The sequence below is a fragment of the Trachinotus anak genome, unplaced genomic scaffold, assembly GCF_046630095.1.
Source record: "Trachinotus anak isolate AG129_WGS33_773 ecotype Australia unplaced genomic scaffold, CSIRO_AGI_Tana_v1 ptg000026l, whole genome shotgun sequence".
Taxonomy (NCBI): domain Eukaryota; kingdom Metazoa; phylum Chordata; class Actinopteri; order Carangiformes; family Carangidae; genus Trachinotus; species Trachinotus anak.
In genome coordinates this window covers 10,204,561-10,226,222 of record NW_027273877.1, presented here as the reverse complement: position 1 = coordinate 10,226,222, position 21,662 = coordinate 10,204,561, and the positions used below count along the sequence as shown (strand labels likewise).

Here is a 21,662-nt window from a genome sequence, read left to right as displayed (position 1 = left end):
AATGTCAAACAAGTGCAACGAAAACATCTGAGGTTTTTTTTTTTTTTTTTTTTTTTTTACCCCCACTCTGTCTATAAATTCATGCATTCCCTCTCTGCAAAGCCTGCTTGAAATAGCCTTGTTTTCACATTTAAAGCTGTGTTGTCTGTCAACAGCACGGATCCAGCCAAACAGTCTCTCAGGCATCTGCTGAGGATTTCTCGGGCCTCGCAGAACGTGGTGGTGGTGGTGGTGGGGGGGGGGGGGGGGGGGGGGGGGGGGCGTGGGAGCTGAGAGAGAGTGAGGCAGATAGAGAAGATGGAGGCTTAAGACTAGCTTAGATTATCAGAGACAGAAAGAGATGGGAAAGGCAGTGGGAGTTCGAGAAATGGGGCCAGAAAGTGAGGGGCAAGAAGTGAATGGAGAAAGAGACACAAATCTGACAAGTATGCATTTAAAGGGAAAACACAACCCGCCATTATTCTCCTGAAATGTTTTTATATGTTGCAAGTGAGATTAAACGTCGTCTTCAGCCATCTATCTCCACACTATGTTTTTTTTTCTGCCTTCCACCCCCCCCCTTCTGGAAAGCAGGCATCTTCCTCATCCTTCTCCTTGTCATCTCTTCAGGCACGCTCCCAGTGGTTTGTGTTCTGAAGCGCAAAATTGTGTGTAAGATGTGGGTCAGGTACGGAGTATGATGGATGTGGTTTTAATAGAGATTAATTACATCCCAAATGAGGCAGCGAACTCCCCACAGGTCCTCGCCAGAGCGGTTTGGACCACAGCTAATGACTGAAAAAGCCTCTTCAGTCTACAAGCACACTACAATAGCATCTTAGACCCAATGGTTGGACAAAAGTAACTCAATTCTCTGCTGCAGATGCGATGCATGAGATGTCACAGTAAGCAAACCTGGCAAATCGATGTTAAAAGTACTTGTGCAGCGGGTTGTAGAAACTTAATCAAAGTCAATGACCCAGTAGAAAAGATAGGATTTTACACTCAGCAGTGAGGAAAAGGAAGTTTGTAAGTATCAAACTTCAACTATGGCCGGTTAAACTTCATATTGTACTCATATTTAACTTAATATTTATTAGCTTCATATTTAAGAGACAGACAGGAAAGTGATGTGAAGCGTGTAATCTAACTCTAGGCAAGAATGGGATTAACTGCATTTCCTAAAATAATCAAACTATTCATTAAAACAACACATTTAAATACGCAAAAAAAAGTGTGTTTAAAGTTGAGTAAAGGCTACGGAAGACATGGGTAAACAGTTTTTGAGGTGATTTTGTGACCTTGAAAACTTGAGACTATGAGACCACTTCAGGCCTTCAATAAAAGTCCAACTTCTGATACATTGGAGAATATCACACAGAGGCAGCTCTTTGCCCTGGGATGAAATTAAAAATCCCTAAATTTCAAACGTAGAAAGAGCTCATGTGAGTTTGAGTCAGTTCTTTAAATACATGAAACAATTACTAATGAACTATTTTCCCAATTGTATCTTACAATGCAGCATCAGGCCTCAGCAGTTTCATTTCACTAAGCTCTAATTAAGACAACAAGGATTTTGTATCCTCCTATCGCATCAGCCGGAAGAAGAATTCAAAGCAGCCATTCTTTATCTGTAGCGTTTGGGAATGAATATGAAAGGATGGCTATTACTACTTTTGTATTTTTAAGGGAAGTTTTGTAGTATATGTATATTTAACTGTGTGTGCTTGTGGATGCAAAGATTGTAAATCTCAAGCCTGTTTTCTGCTCAGTAACAGAGTTTCCAAGCCTCGGTGTAATGAGCACAGGGCCTGTAGTTGTACCATCACCCATCTGTTAGCATACATGATTCATAAAGACAATGTGAGAACAGTGAGGAGCACTATACCTGATGTACCAGGGCTCCTGGTACATCAGGGGTATGAGGAAAGATAGAAATTATGAGTTGATTAAAAAAAAACATACACATATATTTGTGTTTAGAGGGAAAATGCACATCCAATCAGGATTACAAATTAGTGTTAATTAGTATTATTATTGTCACAATAACAAAGAAGCTGCCAGCTTCTGAACACTGGCTGCTCAGTGCAAAGCTTCCATCAACAGGAATCAGCTCTAGCATCTTAAGGCCATGTTTCACCCATGGATGTATTATAAGTCCTGCATACGGTGCTGCCAATGCATGCCTCGCATCCAATTCTTTCCCGGTGGCCACTCGTGGTATTGCAGCAAAAAATCCCCTGCGGCCCAAAAAGCATTTTTCACATAGGCTGCAATGGTAAAAGAGAGGCCTGTAAAACTTTTAACAGGACACCTCCAGCTGTGCCAACAGCCAAATATCAATATTTCTATTGTACATTTTTAAGCCATGGGGTTTTAATTTTTCTAAAAGTTTTATTTTTTTCTCTGAATGATGTCACCACTGTGCACGTGCACTCTATCCGCGGACGTGCTGTGTCTCTGGAACGAGGATGTCTGCTAGGTTACTGCTAGCGCCGTAAGGACGAGCAAAAGTTAGTATGAAAAGTGAATAAACGGCACAAAGGCGAGTTTTCTTCGACACACATCAAGGTTCATTGATTTTGTGATTTTTTTGTCGCAGTTATTTGTCACTTCTTACACTTTTTTTCAGGAATGTAATTGTTTTTTCAATCGATATTTTAGCTGCATAACTGGATTCACTGATAAGACGCCGGTATGATTTTTCATAACTTCCTCTGTAACAGTTTTCTTCAGGGTATTTTAATTTAGTAAGTCATTTACCTTAAATGTGAGCCAGCAGTGTCTCATCCTGACTGCAATTTACCAGCCTGTCATCCCATCACAACAACCGTGTTATTATTTCATAGATTATTCTATGACTTCAACTGTGTCAGCGGAGGTTCGGCTTGTTATAGTTGAAAGTTCTCGGGGGCTCAACCATGAATAAGACCTTATAATATATCCATCCAGTCCTGACTGTAGCATATAGCTGTGGAGAACAGTGAGAAATAGACAGAGGTAATGACAGGACATAAAGCATCGCTACAGCACTGCACAGTTTGGTTTTTTTGTTGTTTTTTTTAAAGAAGACATGCCGTATAAATATGCCTCTCAATGAGAGAAGGTAAACGTAATAACTTTATCTGATGAGTTGTAGTTATCTGTCACATCCATATCTTAAAAATGCCTAAAAGACTATTTAAACTTAATATTTTTGCCTGGTTATGATTTTTTTTTAAATGTTGATTCCAATGTGAGTTTAGGCTCTATGGCTTCAAACTGAATGTTTACACGTTTCCCTCTAAAATCACAAATAAATTAACTCTTTACACGTGAATTGCCCATGATATCAATGACTGTCGGGTTTAATACCACCTTACATTTCACAACATTATCTTCACTGCTTGTTGCTGTTGCTATTTGTATAAATCTGTGGTTTAAAGCCCCAGGCCAGTCCTGTAGAAGTCTCATTACACATCCATAAAGTCCGGCGAGAAATTCGTATTAGAATGAATGGGCGCCATTTTTAGATCAGGTATCCTGTTCTTATAATACATCCATGGTTTCACCACAGAGACTGCATGAGAGCCAGTTCGCAAGCTAGCAGATAAGTTAGAAAAGTCAGCTAAAAGTACTAGATAAACATTAGAAATTATTCGCCAAAATTATGGTTAAACAGTTAAAGAAATTACACAGAAATAATGGATAAACAGCTAAAATTGTTAGCTAAAAATAATGGATAAATGCTAAATGGGTAAATGCTAAATTACATTACATTACATAAAGTACTTGAGAAAACTGCTAAAATTGTTACCTAAAAGTAATGGATAAATTCGAAATGAAGTAATTACATAAAAGTAATGGATAAACAGTTGAAATGGACAGATAATAGTAACAGATAAATGGTTGAAGTAATTACATAAATAAACAGTTGATGTGGATATCTATAGGTAATGAATAAATGATTGAAAATACTAGAAGTGACTAATAAATGGTTGCTATTTCAAGTGGTAGTAGTACAAATGCAAACTTGAACAAACCAACTGAAACACAGTTAAAGTGCTTGTAATTTTTTTTTTTTTTTTTTTAAAACATTACTGTTATATATTGTTACTGAACATCTACTTTAAAATCAACTGAAATTAACATGACGGACGGCACAGGTGATGATGAGCTCGTCCTTAAACAAAAAAGTTGAGGAACCGCTACACAACGCAGTAAACTGCCTGGCTGCAAGCAGAAGAAAGGAATACAAGGACCTTCAAATGCTCTGCAGTACATCAGACAGACTAACTCAGTCATCCTCTGCACAATGCATAGCCCTCAGGACAGATAAACATGAGTTGCATACGCTCCCCAGGTATGCTGAATTATAAAAAATACCTACATCAAATACATAGCAGGCCTGTTATGAATATCTTGTTCCTCTACCTGCTCTCTGAATCAAATGATCTTGATATTCACCAGCCCATCAGGTATTTATGAGACTCCACTCTCATGCAAATATGCAAATATTCCTCCTCAACTTGCAGCTGGTCATAAATATGAGCGTGCTGCTCTCGGAAGAAGTTGAGGTTCGAGCTCCGAGCCTCCATCAGTTCCAAGAGATCCGTCCCAGGGCATTAAGAGTTAATTTATTGCTCACGCAATTTAAATTCAGCCTGGCTGTCACACTTATCTCTGTCAAGCGCTTGTGGTACCCCTGCCTCACATCCTGATGTATGCTTCCCATTTAAATCCCATCTATCTGCTATGGATGACAGGAAATAATTCATGCTGCTGAAATGCTGTCATCGACAAGGACAGCATAACCTGGCAGATATCAATATTAATACCAGATATCAATATTTAGGTTTTGTTTAACATATCTGAGTAGTTCGGCAGCAGAGGTTAAAATTCTGGGCTGGACATGTGGACTGATCGCAAAGTGCAGAATATGATTGCCTGTAAAAAAAAATGTAAAAAACCAATGACAATGCAAAGGGAAACTCGGGTTGGGAGCTTATTCTGCCGTGCTGCCGTCGATTTGTTTTGCAGAGATGCAATTTCAAAATAAATTTTAATGTTGAGTTTCAGAGGCAGCTGGCATCCAAAATTGTCCTTTTTTTGATGTATATTTGTCAAATGTTTAAAATGCGGCAGGCAGGACCAAGATTAATAGCTTCTGTGCTTTTGATCACTGAACTGCATCAAGTTTTGACCTTTGAGTCATAGTGAGTAGGAAGTAAATATCACTCTCACAGCCATGCTTCCTCCGGGTGGAAAAACTACACTGACTGCTGACTAATGCTGTGTGTGTATGAACACAGCCATCAACTCAGCACGAACTGTTTATGGTTACAACACTCTATTAATTTATTACCCAAGATTATCAAAGATAAAAATGTATTTTTATTCATCTTTTCTGCAGGTAATAAAATTATACATAATAGAGACATAGGAAACAAAACTAAAGCCTATCATACCGACTTATGATTATAATGACTGATTTATGGCTACTCTGTCATCTGACAGTAGCTCCACCTGCCTCTTCTGCAGTCTCCGTCCTGCTACCACAGGTGTAGTGATGCTCTTTTTTCTCCAACTGATGAAATAAAATATCTGCAGTTTGCAAAACATTTTTAAGTGCTTGAATATCCAATCATCACTAAAGTGTATGTCATGCAAGAGAGCTAAAAAAAAAAAAAATTAAATAAAAAATTAAATGGTCAAATTTTTCATTGGCATTAAAGGTGTATTGATTGATTTGTGAACGTGAATCATGCAGTGAGCAACACGCAAGAAAACGGTCCACCTTTAAAGTAGCTGGTAGCCGCCAGTAGCCTCTGAAATGAAATGAAATGGAACATGTAACACTTCTCATAGGTTAACACTCACACCAACACAGGTTATTAAGTAATAGGAATCTTTGGCTGCAGTGTTTGCCCCCCTATCTGTAGCTTTCTACAGTTGGTTCGTTAGTCAGCAAGTTCACATTCACAACACACTGCATAGTTCCAGTTCCTACTGACAGTGGGAAACTCTTGTCTGATAGAGAAAGACAGGCAAAGAGGGTTGATAGTAATAACTGCAAAGGGCAACAAGCTTTCTCTAAATAAATGTGGTATTTAAATTACAAACCTGCAGGCGATTTGTTTCTGAAGGTCAGATTTAGTCAGACTGTTTTCATGGAAACCACCGATTACAATCGGTTCTCATGGTCACTGCTGAAGGACACATTTCACTGGGAACTGATGATCAAAAGTGATGTTTTTTTTTGTGTTTCATCTTCTTTATCTGATCTTTCTCTGGGTTACATGAGGGAAAAATTCTGTGATAATAATGACCCTGAAAGAATCCTCAAATCTGATTAAATACTTTTGAAGTTTCGTTTGCAAGAACATTCATGCAGACATGATGTCATATTGTGAAAGGAGATTTTTGGTTAAAACGTAGTAGAGGTTTTATAGTGTTCTTCTCTTTGCTGCGCAGTCTTCACCCTCTACATTCTTCTACAGTGGAAGTGGAGAAGCTCGTGGTGTAGCCCTGCTACTTGTCTCAGTCAGTCACGTGATGGTTCGCATTAGATTCCAAAACTCGGGGGCAGATTCTGGGGGACAGGAAGTCTGTTCCCCCGTCGAAATGTGTGTCCCCTTCCCTGAAGCTGAACCTCACCTTCACTCTAACACTAATGTCTTATGATGCTTTCTCTGACCCCAGCCTTACCCTAACCACTTCTCTCTGCCTGCTCTTGAGCCTCGGACTCCAGTGTTTACTGTCACATGACCCTCGGCTTGTCGAGAGTCTCCCAACTGTTTACAACTGAGCCAGCCCAGCATGTGGGGCGGTTTCTGTTTGCCAATAAAGAAAACAGATTGTTGTTTTCAAATGAAAACAGAAAGCATGATGAAAATACTTCATGTAAAAATAAAATGAAATTATATCCGCTTGCTCCAGGTCTCCGGGTGAAAGAACGGAGAGTGTCAAGATGGTTAGAGGAGAGAGACTCGGCCGCATGTTTGAACCTCAGTCAGACCCAGACTCAAGAGTTTAGCAGGCGTATCAGAGCAGTTCGCGTTTTTTTTTGTGTATGTTTTTTTATTAGCTTGTGACTGGCTGTGGCTGAATGCTCTGGCACACTGGATGCGTTGTGCATATGTGGCGGCTGTGAGATGTTTGGCGCCCATGTTGATGGACTAGAGACGCGCGTCACACGCCTGCGGCTGCATCGCATTATCTCGCCTGCTTTTCCCATGTCTTGCAGCAAAAACGGACAGAGGTCAAAACCCGCTGATGTCATATTGACATCATACCAGCAATTTTACACAAACTGACACCTTCCACTATAGGTGTCTATGTGTAGGCTGAATCTGAATCTTAGCAAGTGCACGTGGAGACAGTGGTGTTTTACAGACGTTTTCTGTGAAAAATAAATCACAAATGAATTTATAATGAAGGGAAATCCAACATTCAAGTATCCTGCAAACTCTATGTAGACAGATAGCGCAGCGACGCAGCAGATCAGCAAGAGCACACATGCCATGCATCCAGCGTGCCCCCAGCATGACACAGTGTTCGTGGTTGTGTTAATGCAAACTGTGTGCACTGCAGTTCAAGATGGAAATACTCAGTCGTGGTGTTGACTGATTATTTCATTCATGATATGAGAAAAAAAACACCATCTGGACATATTAAGAAGGTTAAACACTTGATTTTCAACAGAGGGGGTCTTTAAAAAAAACCCAAAGGCATGTCATCCAAACATCACAGTCAGTAATCAAGCGACAAAAGAACATCCGGCATAACACTCCAGGCCACCTTAAAAACCGAGCCACCCGCACATCAGCTTGTCATTATCATCCCGGGGAAGCTGCAGCGTTCCAGCATCGCTCTGACGACACTTCACCTGCAGGAGGAAGCCCAGCTGCTCTCAGCGAGTTCCCCTTCTCTCACCTTGCTCTAACTGCGCCTGCACAGATGGCAGATTGCACACCGCCAATTTATTCCGTGGCCATTTCCTGGTGAATATGCATCCTCTGCGCCTCAAAGGACTGGTCATGAGGAGGTCACGCTAACTGAGAGGCTGAGGAGCACGTATTTAGGGCAAAGGAATAAGCGGAAGAATATGAATATGTAAACGAAGATTAAAAAAAATACTGATTTTTCATGAGATGCTCTCTGCAGTGGATTATGCAGCATTAACAAATTTGCCTCCAGTCTTTTACACCATCTTACTCAACTACAACGCCAAACCAAGGTCTCCTCTGTGTCCTGACAGTGTTGTGTTTCCACTCAAGGCTCCACAGGCCCCTGCCTTCCAATGTTTTGTTTTGAAATCTGAGTGTTCCCAATTGCCTAGCCCTCCGCCTCGCTCGTTATGAGGTTCATTTACCACAAGCCCCGGAATAATCACTCGCTTTTCATTTTCCCCAAGCTTTAGCCCTTTAAATGCTCCAGCACTGCATTGTTTGGCCAATTACGGAGCAGACTCTCTATTACTCAGCATATTGTATCAAATTGCATATGCCATAGGGGGTGATCAGAGGAATGCAAAACACAGCATTGAGGATAAGAAGCTGTGAATAACAATTATTTCACATGTACACTCGGCAGACCATCCTTGTACACTTCTTGGAAAAAATAAAGTCATAAACTGACAACATTACTGTGGCTAGCAGGGGTTGAATTCTTTTCTTTTCCAGTGCAAACTGGAATAAAACTGTTCCAATTATATTTCGGTTTCAAAAACTGCTCTAGAAACTGATCAAAAAGAAGCATTTGAAGTAAAGATGTCATGCGGGAATAGTTCTATTATGAAGAAATCATAACAGTGCTGGTGTGTTTTCTGCCTACGAGCTCCCACAAGATTTTCGAGTGAAAGTGTTTGAGGAAAGATCCTCGCCACAAGTGCTCCCCACATTTTTCTGTTTATCTTCGCGAGCACAGAACAGAAGACATTTTTCATTTCGCTGGCAACAAATCCCGCAGGAGCGGTGCCGCTCCCTCGGATGATGATGATGGTGATGATGACGATGGCGATGATGACGCCGGGAACAATGAGTTCGCAAATCCAACACACACACACACACACCTGTAGGCATCAGAGGCTCGAGCAACCTAATTACAGTAATGCTGCCTGCTGCTCGCTGACACACACAAAAGTGCACGTGGTGAGAAGTGCGCACACCTTGTAGGCAGAAGTGAAACGTACCAGAGATTTTAATGATTTCCGAGAATTGTCAGTGTTAATAACAGACAATAACCTTCACTAACAGGCTCTGCAGTGATCACACTCACGGCCTCTAGCTGTATCTCCAGCACACAGACATAATTAGACTCACCAGTAATAACCCGGTGTGTGTGCTACAGTAGGCTGAGCATTGTAATGGCATTACATTCACACCGAACTGCAGTTTTTACTTGTGTGGACCTTGTGTGCGATGTTGGGGGCATTGGTGATGAGGCTGTAAGCGATAAAACAGATTGATTCCCTGTGTGTTATTCAGGGTTGGTCACTAATCTCCTGAACCTTACAGTAAGTCATCCAGTTATGATCTTTACGGGTGTTAATTTAGTGATGAAGCTGCACTGATGACTCAAATCAAAGAGTCAAAAACAAAAACCTGTTGCCTCACTGACAGGCCATAAAACGATAAATTAAAACTGACTTCACCTCCGTGGCAAAGGTAATTTGAGTTAACTTTATTGGAATTGTCGAAATGACTAGATTCAGTTTTTAGGTTTTGTGTGAGCAGCGAGTGATCAGTTAATATGTACAGTGTGAGCATAAGAGACAGGACAGATAAGAACCACAGATAACCTCTGTGATGTCACCCACAGGTTTCTGAGGAGCAGTTTTGAAGCTCAGAGTGAGCTGCTCCGCCGTTGCCATCTTGGCAGTGCCTGACTCTGCCTACCTCCCAACTTATCCAAAAATGGGTGGGTCATGTGGTCACAGAGGCCTCTGTGCAAGCATATGCTCATCCAGTGGCCACACCCTCAATTATGCAGAACTTTAAGCCTTATTAAAATCTGAATAATGAATTATATAAAAAATAGAGCTATAGAAACCAAAACTATTTTCGCACCAGGCTGTAAAAACATGTTTATTTCTGCTGTAACATTCTGGGCATTTTAACATGGGAGTCTATGGGGACTGACTCACTGTTGGAGCCACTGTTGGCACTTGAGTGTCGGCTTCACTTTTTTAGCCCTTGAGGTTGATGCTTGATAAGAACACAAAGTTTCTGCTCAGATTTATATGTTTATCACAGACTACAAGTGATGAACAGCGCTGATGAAATTTTGTTTAATTGCCAATTTTAAGTCCCTCTGAATTATAATATTTTTTTTTTTTTGCTTTCGGTTTTTAAGATGGAAACAGGAAAACAGAAAAATTGTTTTCATTTTAATCTTTTTAAAAATGCAACCGTGACTTCATTCATTTTTCATTTTCTAGTCTGAATGAGGTAATAAAATGAAGTGGTGATACTTTTATGGCATCCTGAAATTTATGCACTCGGTAACTCCTCTAGTTAAGACATTATGGCTGAAAACAGCCACTCAGCTGCCGGTTACTCAGATGCCACAGTTGATGTAATCACGCACTGAGGCCTATCCATCACTTTTGCACTTGCACCAACACCTGCATGGAAAAGAACATGTTGTTTCCAGCTCCACACAGAGATTTCAGCGGCACTCGCCCATCAGTGATGCGTTCAGGGCTGGGACGTCAAACAGAGCACAGCTGCTGCACTGAACAGCAGTGCTAATGAATCGCTTTCATTTCCTCAGCTCATGTTTTCCAACAGTTGTGACGAAACACTTTAGGGTGCAATCCGGATTCCTTATGTGCATGTTGGTGTATTAACTGAGAGTGTTCGTTATAAATAGGATGGAATAAAAAATTTTATATTGTTTTTGTAATAAATACAATATCAAGTCTTATAAAAGCTGTTTATTTCATCTCAAGTAATTGAAAAGAAAAAAGCGCTCAAAAGTGAAATATTTGTCTTCCACTGCTCTTACATTACATCTGTTCTCCTTCATGTTCAAGTCATAGAAAATATAATGGTCTGCAGCCTGCTCACAGCACTGCCTGAGACAAAGAACCACACTTTACACATCAACAGAAGTGACATTCACCTGGGAATGCAAGCAGCCGATACTGTCACGTCGTCTGGATACTTCGAAACGTTCGAAACGTTCACGAAGATCTGCGGATCTGTTGTAAGAAAATATGTCTGACTCTGAAAAGAATGCGGCAGGTCCGCTCACTGATAATCCTGACCCACAGCTTTCCTAGAGTGAGAACATGATACACGTGTTTCAGCCTGTTTTAAATGAGCCATTACACCGTCAACTCACCGGGGTCCGTGTGATGACGACAGCTGCTGCGGTACCGGACAGTACATCCAACATTAACACCTTGTTCAGAAAGTACAACAACTGAAAATACATGAGGAACATTCAGAATTATAGCTCAACCCAAGAGGCGAATGTCAGTGTTCAAATATGTGTGCTGACATTTGTTGTTGAGTAACTGGAGACAGTTTGTGTCTTGTATAAATGAGAAGCTGAACAGGGGCCTCTATGCTTCCTGTCTTATAATTTCCTATAAAAACAATGGTGCTGCTGGGAATGTCAACCAACCGCCTGAATATTTTGCACTTTTTTGGAAAACATTTCCAACTTTGTCCCCAATTTGTGAGTCTGAGCTGAGTAGCACTGAAAACCTTGAAGTGAGGAAGGACATAGAATAATAATAGAAGTTTGCTTTGGCCTTGCACGACAGAGACTCCTGGCACAGCAATCAGTGACAGGACGAAGCCTGGACACTTCGTCAATATGGTTCCTTCAGCTCAGCGCTACGTGCTGCACAGTATTTGCCAATGCCAGTGATGGAGAAGCAGTTGATAAGAGGGCATTCACTTCCTCCCTGGCTCTCCCACTGGTGCTAGTGCAAACAGTCCTGCTAACATTTAAGGTGTTTCTTGCTGGTCATGTCGTTCCAGATGCGGTGCATCTCCTCGGGGGAGATCTGGTGGACGGTGACCACCCGCCGGTAGCGGCAAAGGCTGTAGGCCATCTTCCAGTGGTTGAATCCGCTGTTCTGGAAGGGGTGAATGCCGAGCTTCCGGAGGCACACGCCGACATACACGTCCTCCAGGTGCAGCAGCCTGGTGTGTAACGAGGTCTTGTATATGAGCTCGGCCACGTCAGCTGAGAAGACGTAGCCGGTGCCGGAGCAGAAGGGCGGGTACTTGCTCTCTGGGTACAGATCCCTGGGCATGTACCACTTGCTGCGCATGTCTCTGATTGGCCCACCATTGATGACGTAGCCAGTGAAGTACCTCCTCCTGGGCTTGGTGGTGGGCTTCAGGAGGTTGTAGATGAGGTTCTCCATGTTGACAAAGATGTCACTGTCCGTCTTGAGGACATATTGAGCCTTAGAGCAAAAGGTGGCCACCCAACGCATCCCCATCAACGTCTTAAGTGTGAGATTGTGGTAAGAGTCAATAAAATCCTCCACTACAATGTCATGGAAGATCTGACTCTCCTGTTCCACCATCTGGTTGAGAACAGCATCAGTACTGCGTCCCAACAGGAACAGCGTGACCACACGCACGTCTGGAAACGTGCTCTCGTCACCCCATGTCTCTCTGATGGCCTGACGGGCGTCAAACTCCTTGTGGGTGGTGCTGATCAGGATGACAAGAAAGGGAGGCTCCGCCTCGCACTTCTTGTCCTCATTGATGAGGTAGCCAAAGTCGTGCGGGTTGAGTGAGCGTGTGCGGATGTTGCTGAAGGTGGCATTCTTGTTCACCTTGGGCGTCTTGCGTATCGGGATAGTCAGCTGGCCCACATAGGAAGTGGAGGGGCGGGACACACTCAGGTACCACAGAGCGCTGGCCCAACAAACCACTGTCAGCAGATATAAGCAGGAGACCTTAGAAGGCATCGCTGTTCATTTGACTGGTGTTACCAGTGGCAGCAGTGTGGGGCCTGTTGAGGCCACGCCTCCATGGGTTGTGTTAGATCTGGCGGTGCAGCTTGAGGCTGCCTCCGCAACACAGCTGACATTAATTTCAGATAATGGACTTCTCCACTGTCTAGTGTTGGTGCCGTGATTGAAAAGGAGCACTGCAGAGGTTTCTTATCATGTCCACGACCTTACTGTGTCCCATCACAGCTCGCAGGAATGCTCTCAGCGCTCTGTGACAGCATCTAAAAAAAGACGAGAGAACAGACAGTCAGAGGTGACATTAATCATAACTACATAATAACACCGCAGCAGTTACATAAGCATGTTGAATGCAGGTTTAACTAACATGTTTTATCATTATAGCAGCAAGGAATGCGACATATTGAACAATATTTTTATTCCCTATTGATTACAGCTCATTACATCAGTCCACTGGTTAGGCAGGTGGCACTGTCATCAGTCCATCAGTGGCTCTGATAAGAGCTCTCCGTCTGAAGAAAGTGAATATCCCAGGAAACTCTCCCCATCGACGGCGCCTGCTCTGCCTTCGCTCTGACCACTTTCTGTTTGCAAACGCTGTTTATCTCCGTCTTATCCCCCCTGGACCAGACACACGCTGGCAAATCATAGCCTCTCCGCCAGGCTGAGAGCAGGAGGGGGAGGGGGCGAGAGAGGGGGAGAGGGATCAAGGCAGAGAAGGTGAAAGCAAAACGCTCTCATGGGAAAAGATTAATATCCACTTCCTCTCATTCTCCTGGTCTTACTCCCACCATTTCTCTTCTCACCCATCCTTCCTATACCTCAAAGTCAAACCGAGCTTGGCGCTATAGCTCGTGGATTTTACAGATTTTCCTTGGTAAAGAGCTGCTCCTTCGTTAGCTGGACGGGCACCGACATGGAACTCCTGCAACTTTCAGAACCGCGGCTCTAATTGGTCGCACTGACAGACCATAAGGGGATGAATTTAAGCTCTAAACATGGAGCATGATTAAAAACCTGTGTGTTGATCATATCCTCATGCTGTGTGCTTACTGTATTTAAATGTCATTTTGCATTCAAAGCCAGTGATGGATGACTAATTCACTGTTTTTTTGGTGTTTGGAAGCCAAACTGAATCTAATCCTTCTTTTCAAATGGACTTTTTCTTTCTCAGACATAATCTCTTTTGATGTAGCAGCAGCTCTGCTTTTATTCCGGGGAAATACATTTTTTTTTTTTTTTTTTTTTTTTACCACGCATAACTGATGAACAAAAAAAGTGGTATAGATCCTATTAGAGATACTGAAATGTGCAAAGATGCTGCTCCGTTATAAGATGGGAGGGCCGAGATAAAACCAGCTCATTCTTTTATCACACTCCAGTTTTTGTCGTGTCTTGCGGGGCGCCATGGGTCCTTTCATCAGGAACCCCCCCCCTCCCTCCAGTTTCGACTATCTCTTCCCTCTCTTTCTGAAGCACAGTCATCAATCTCACGGTCCAGTAGAATCCATCTCATCATGGCTGCTTTTCCACACCTCCTCCCTCTCCGTCCTCTCAATCACTCTCTGCCTCTCCACTTCACTGGCTGCTTGATCCATCTTTATATGTCTCACTACCTCCCTCCGCCTCTTCCTTTGTCCCCCTCTCTATTCTTTTTGTTGTTGTTGTCTCATTTCAAGTTCCCCCACACTTGTTTATTCCTTCTTCACGCATTCCTAAACTACCTCTACCTTCTCATAGGTGGGGGTGAAGCATTCATCTCCTCAGAGCTCACTTCTAACTTACTAACAGCTTCTACCGAAATCAGTCTCCCTAAAGCCGCTCAATCTCCACCGCTTCCACTTCTCCTCCTCCCTCTCTCCCCGATAACATCACTAGATCATCGTATTCATCCCCTTTCCTTGACCTCACTTCCCCTCTTTCTCCTCTTCCTGTTTGCACCTCTGTTTTATTTTTTCCTCCCAGAATAACCCATATCCTCACAAAATCCTGAGACCTAACCCCCACCCTACTGCTGGAGCAAGTTGAAAGACGGCTGTATCGTTTCATGCTGTCCTGTCACTTTGAATTACATTAGCTCTCTGCTGAATATGTTACACTTCCAACAGAATAACAGGGCATGAGATCACAGTTTGAAACTGTGGTGGTACAGTTCCTGTGGTGCAAAACATTCAGTAATATCAGTGTTAATTTGTGGTTCGTGGAAAGTAATAAAGTATGGCTGAAACAGACCACACAGTCTACTGATTCATCAGTATGGAGAGAGGTTGAAGTACACTGCCAGGTGAAGGGTGTGGAATGATGGGACATTTCATAGAGGTGGATTTATGTCACAAAAATATCTGTATTGATATTAATGGAAGTGGCCAGGCCCAGCAACAGCAGCTTTATTTGCTGTGTTAAATCGCTTCCTCCTGTCATTACTGTCGCTTCTTAATGTATATATATATATATATATATATATATATATAACACAACACAAGTCTAGCTGCTCACCAAGTGCATAAAATAACAGAACTTATTTCTTCCTTTTGCCGTGAGTTAGATGAGAAAATTGATACTACTCTCATGTCGGTGTGGCAATGAGGCATTTGTGAATCGGTCCATGGGAACTACCCCGTCCTTATAAACATTAAAAAAAACTACTGACAAAAATCTGAAAAGCCTTCTTGGCCACTTCGCATGCACCTTTGAGACAGTCCCTAACTTCAGCTTGTCAGTATACTGTCAAGTGCCAGGCTTAAATATCAGATCATGCTGTAAAAATATGGTGACCAGACATTGTCCTGGTTTTGAGCTGGGTGTTCTGAGTCGTGTCGCATATCTGCAAACCGCAAAATTGTCCCGGTCTTCACCACAATTCAAATAATAATTGTCATATTACTTGTTTTCAGAGATCACATAGACGTTTATCATGTTCTGTCCCACTCGTTATTTCCTAGCCCAGTATGAAAAACATAAGCAATCAACCATGCATCCGAATTCAACACTGATTGGTCTGTGTATGTGTCAATCAATCAATGTGTTGTCATCGAGGCTACTGCTAGCCTATGAGTCACTGGCAAGCGTCATAGGTAGCCTGATGACGAGAAGAAAGTGTGACATTTGTGGCAAACTGCGCGACTCCAAAAATTCAGATTCTCTTTGTATAACCTCAGAGTGCATCATCTGTTCATATGTGAATAATACATGTTTACATCCATCATTGCTTGTGACGTCAATGCCATACAGATGTGTCTAAGAATAGGATTTAAGTATTACTGTTACTTTGCTAGCAGCACTTCAGGTCAGAGTGACTAGCCTGATAAAAAAGGCAGTAAAACGACCAATGAAAGAATAACTCAAAAATACCACACTGCAGTAAAAACAGATATTTTTAACGTGAATAATAATTACAGTTATTAACACAGGGCTTATTGCTAATGATCCGCTAATCTGGACTGGTTGTCATGACAGCACACTGACAGGCCATAGGGGGAGAGAAAGACAGAGTGAGAGAGACTGATAGGAAACAGTGGGGGGGGAATGCAGTCAGTCTGCCGTGCGCCAGCATTAAGTACTAAAGTGTTTTGAATGTAACTCCCCCGGGAAGTCACTTTAGCAACCTCACACTGAGCTCTGCTCCATTATGCCTCACACTGATTCCAAGACTCCACATTATGATTACCTTTGTGTGGAGGACGAGACAGCTCTTAAAATACTTTGGTACAGTGATCAAACATTTATCCAGTTCTTGAAAGGTAGCCACTGAGAGTGGGTAGAATATGATACTTTTTATCACAATACACCTTGACTCGGTCTGGTGCTGAGAGAATTGACAGAAAATCAATTTAAAAATACAGTTTATCATTTGTCAAGCACAAAATGCCCAGTATTCACTAGTGATGGCTTTTTAAATGTGTTTTTCTGTTTTATATCATTGTAAATTTGGGTTTGGGTCTGGCTGTTAGTCAGACATGAAAAAATAAAAAAAATAAAAAATTGTCCTCACCTTGGGCTTTATGATGGGCATTTTTCATTACTGTCTGAAGTGTTGAAAAAAAATATAAATCAGTTGGATTAAATCAAAAAGCAGTAGAATTCAATTAGCATTTTATCAAAAGCACTCATTAAATCATAATTATTTCAAATCTTTTTCACACAAACGTTAGTTTCACTTCATATTCATAACCTGCACAACCTGAAAATGAGGCTTCCTGCAAACACAACTGGTCCCAATGAAGAACTATTCATAGGCTTAAAATACTGATCATTAAAACTGAGTCAGAGGATTTTGACATTGATGTGGGAGAGGAGTCACCATTCTTTTTTGGACTTGTTAAACTACAAAAACCCAAAACCTGTGGTAGTAAAGTGACAATGTGACTTTTCCCTCAGACACAATCTTTGGCTGAGCACAGACACTGAACCAGTCAACAACCAAAAGTCTCTTGGTAACAGGTGCAGAATTATTTTTAGCTAACAACAGCTGATATAGTCTTCTGCCAGTGATCTGTAAAACGTGTTCGTGTTAATCAACAGCCAATCACAAACATTATTACATCTTGGTCCATGCATGCTGCATCCTTATTGGCTTGATGTTGCTAATTAGATTCACTCATTTACTCCTTAGGTATTGAAATTTGGTGTCAAATGACAAAGCATTCTTCAGTCCTAGATAGTATCAAACCCATTTCTCAGATAATGTTTGATATGTGCTTTATTTATATAGTTTCATCCCTAATTATTGTTTTTACATATTTTATTGCCTCTTCTCTTCACTTCCTGTCAGATCCGTTTGCATAATGTTAATATATATTTTTTTATGCTCGTCTACTCTTCTTATTATGTTCAGGCTCTTTGGTCTTTTCTTTTTTCTTTTTCCGTGAAGCACTTTATTAATAAATAAAAGTTATTATTATTCATATTATCATAATTCCCTAAAAGTAACAAGTATCATAAAGTATAATTAATAAGCATAAGTCTGAAAAGTATTGAAGCTCAATACCCAGCCCTACTTTTCACCAGCTGCTACTGCTCATGCTGAGGAAAGAGATCTTGGTGTGTAAAACTAGTGAAGTGTCTTTTTTATCAAAACATCATCAACTAATTAATCAATTGTGAAAATAACAGTTGCTTCCCTGGTGTTGTCTTTTCTTTACTAATTATATGAGGAAGTGGATATGTGTTATTTTATGAAATTCCACTTTATTTTCTGCCAAAGTGATGAGCTGCTTCACAGGAGCACCTTGTAATCACATAGTAAAGAAATCAGTTCGGGGGGGTGGGGGGCAAGCAGGGCCTGTGTTGTCTTTAACATCAAGTGACCACTGGAAGCTGAAGTGAAAAGCTCAGAGGCTAAAGAGATGTGGGAGTTTGAGTCTCGTCTAATGTTGCAGCAGATAATTGATTGCAGTCATTAGTGCAGCATAGAGTGACCTTGCTCGGAGGTGGGGGTGGGGTGGTGGTGGGGGGGGGGATGTTTGAGTCAGAGAGGGAGGGAATAGGAGAAAAAAAACAAAAAACAAAGGCTGCACCATGTGCTTCTGCAAGGTGGTTTAATAGACTGTAATGTCTGTTGTCTTCAGTGGAGCTATGTGTGAGGGACGACACGTCTGAAGGTAAATAAATCACATTCTGAGCTCGGGGGCGACAGCTTACATTCACGCTGCCTGCTCCAGTATTACAGATCCAATGATTGGCAGAGGAGAACAGGAAGCAGCCTCCGCCGCTTTGACCGCTGATTCCAGCAAAGCTGTCATAATGTTGTGCGTTGAGAAATTCTTTACATTGCAGCATTCTGATGTGGTAATAGCATCCGAGCGCGAGGCACGACCTCAGTCAGCGACAACAACAAAGAGAATCAAGTGGATAATGGAAACAAAATATAATTACTTTGTATGTGTGATGGTGGAGAAAATGGTCCAAAAGACTGAACACACTTGCCGCTGTGACTCTAGCGAATGTGATATTGTCGTACTTAATGAGCAAACAGCAGAGACACAAACACACTTTCCCCTCCAACACTGAGAAAACAGACTCTGAATATTATGATGCTGGACGAATGAAGATATGAATTATTTGCCTTTTTTTTTTTTTTTTTTTTTTTTAAATTGTGATTGTGCAAATTTTTTTTTTAGCATTTCAACTGCATGCCAGGTTCTGAACAGACATTTCAACATATAAACATAAACATATCAAACACTGGAGCCAAAACCCTTCTTGCTGATGCTGACGTGCACTTTCCCTCGTCCAGAACTCCACACCTTATCTTAAGCTCTTGCTGTTGAATATGTGATAAGCTCAACAGGAGGTTTATAATTGTCAGCAGCAAAAAAAAAAAAAAAAACTGTTTTCTGTTCAGTGTTTGATCCTTTTGATCCTCAATCTTCTGCCAAGTCTAAAACCCATTATGTCGGCTTCTAAAGGGGAATTAATGTGTGTGGAATTAAACTGCAATGGCCAAATTGGTTCGCATCCCACCTTATAACAAAGGAGCACAATTGACATGTCAGGGCTAGACGGCTCCCAGTGAGGCACCAGCTATGCTTTTGTTTCCTGGATAATAAAAGACTGAATGATTGTAGAGGAGCAGCCCAGCCGTATAGTCAGTATTACAGGCCACAGGCTGGACACTCTGGGCTTAGTGCAAAACCTCTGAATGCAAAGCAGCTTAGGACTGACAGAGGAAATGGGATATCAATAGCCGCCAACAGATTTGGCGGCTTTACAGAAGCCTGATGCTCCATCCCCACTCCAGTGCTGACTTGAGCCCAAACTGTGCCGGGGCATATCAGTCCGCGGCCAAGCAGTGCTTGCAGAAAATTCTCAATGTTTGTTTTAATTCGCTCAAGCTTGCCTCGAAGGACACCATGATTCTGAAAGTTAAAACTTGTTTAAAGCCAGTTTAGTTTCCTGAACTTGAGAACAATACTTCATTTGTGGCGAGCTGCGACTCCCACCCATCTGGCGCGTCCCGTAGGTTAGATCAAGCTGATATTTATGCACAAAGACTGCTGTGCCGGTGGATGGGTGAGCAGGAAAAAGACAAAGAGATGTGGTGCGGAGACACAGCTGCATGTCATCATTACACAGTCAGTCTTTTCTCGAGAAATGTGAGAAACCAGACGAGCTCAGGTGCGCTGGGTTCGTTTTTGTTTTGTCACGGACTTAAATGAGAAACCTGGCAAACAGCTTCAGCCGGCTCCCCACACCGGCCAGACCTGCGCTCTGAAAGCTCAGCCGCCTCATAAATTGGAAATGACAACTTGATTCATGCAGGTAATACATTTCACTGTCCGACCAGGTGATATTACTGTTATGCAATATTCAAGCTCGGTGCTAGATCGGGGTAAGTGGGGACGATGCTCTGAGAAGAAACTGGAATTATGGTTATACTATCGAGGCAGGCAAAATTTAACATAATGTGATACCAGCTGCTGAGGACAAATGCTTGAAAACCGCAGAAACAAGGCAGAACGTTCCTGTTAAGGTGCTGCTGGAGGCAGGTAAAGGTAAAAACAGTTTAGGATTGATATAAGAGAGGTGGTAATAACCTTCACAGATCCGGCTGTAGAGGTCAGAGTTTTATAACAGTGATGAAATGTATCGTCTGTCTCTCTCTCACAAGAGAGCCCAGGCACCTGGGGCAAGGCAGTGTTCGCTTTTTTAAACTTTTACATTATCCAGGGCACAGTTTTGCTGAGCACACACTCTCAGCTCTTCAGCAGCAGACTGCCTCACGTGCTCGTACGCTCACACACCTGAGAGCTGCTTGGCTGCTCAGCACAAGCACCGTTTTCAGACACTGAGCATCTGCAGTGGAATGATTCAGTGGTTAGTGCCTTGCTCAAGAGCATGGTAGGAATTTCACGGACTGGCCGGTACTATGAACCTGACGTAAAGAAAAGGTAATTTCACAACCTTTTTAGGTATGTCATGATCCACAATCTGTATCACGAGTCTCCCCACGGATGTAGTTGAACTCGTGATCACACGCCTAGTTGTACATATAGTTGCCTGGATACAAGCCTGTCACTTCAACTCAAAGGCCCAACTCGCAAATCTCTACCTCCTGATTTTATACTGAAATACAAAAAGCAAACTCTGCAATCAGGAATCTTTCCAAACGCCTTATAAACAGCAATAAATAAGCACCTATCCAATCAGGTTTCTTCCCCTTTGCTTTTAATTACTGCACCAAAAGTACTTATGAAAGTTTCATAAAAGTCCTAAATGATATTCGAATAAACACTGACTAAATTTCTATTAAAGTAATGTTATATGTGACCGCTGACCACACCCTACAGGACCTACATGCAAGACAGGTATAGTTGTTTCTCAGTTTTCTCTCCATTACTGTCAAGATGTTCAGTATGACCTGTGGAGTACCACAAGGATCTATACTTGGCCCCCTTCAATTCAATCTATACATGCTGCTGCTTCTTCCAAAACAACAGCATTAATTAACATAGCATGCAGATCTACATTTCTGTTTCAGTGGATGACTGGGGTCCCGTTCTGTTTAAATAAACAGAACTGTTCTTGATTTTATTTTATTGCGTTTGATTTTTTAGTTTATTTTATTCACTATACATTTATTAACTGGATTTTATTAAATGGTGTTAAAGACTTGTTTTTAATTTGTAAAGCACTCGGTAACATTCTTTTTGAATGGCAGTATTAAATACAGTCATTATTTTAACTCTTGTGTTATATCAAATCAGTTACAGCATCAAAATATTGAGTAAGAGGACTCATGACCTATGCATTCATCTTC

General features: G+C 41.8%; 1 protein-coding gene across 10 annotated transcripts in view; it reads right to left on the bottom strand.

Annotated features, from left to right (window-relative positions):
- Positions 1-10,882: 10,882 nt before the first annotated feature.
- The window catches only part of LOC139609892 (beta-1,3-galactosyltransferase 1-like), a 116,912-nt gene continuing 106,132 nt past the window's right edge, over positions 10,883-21,662 (bottom strand). For all 10 annotated transcript variants that reach the window (XM_071464934.1, XM_071464930.1, XM_071464931.1 and 7 more), the window contains one exon: positions 10,883-13,167. In XM_071464934.1, coding sequence (XP_071321035.1) covers positions 11,915-12,901 — 987 coding nt within the window. In that variant the 5' untranslated portion in view covers positions 12,902-13,167 and the 3' untranslated portion in view covers positions 10,883-11,914. The remainder of the gene's footprint in view (positions 13,168-21,662) is intronic.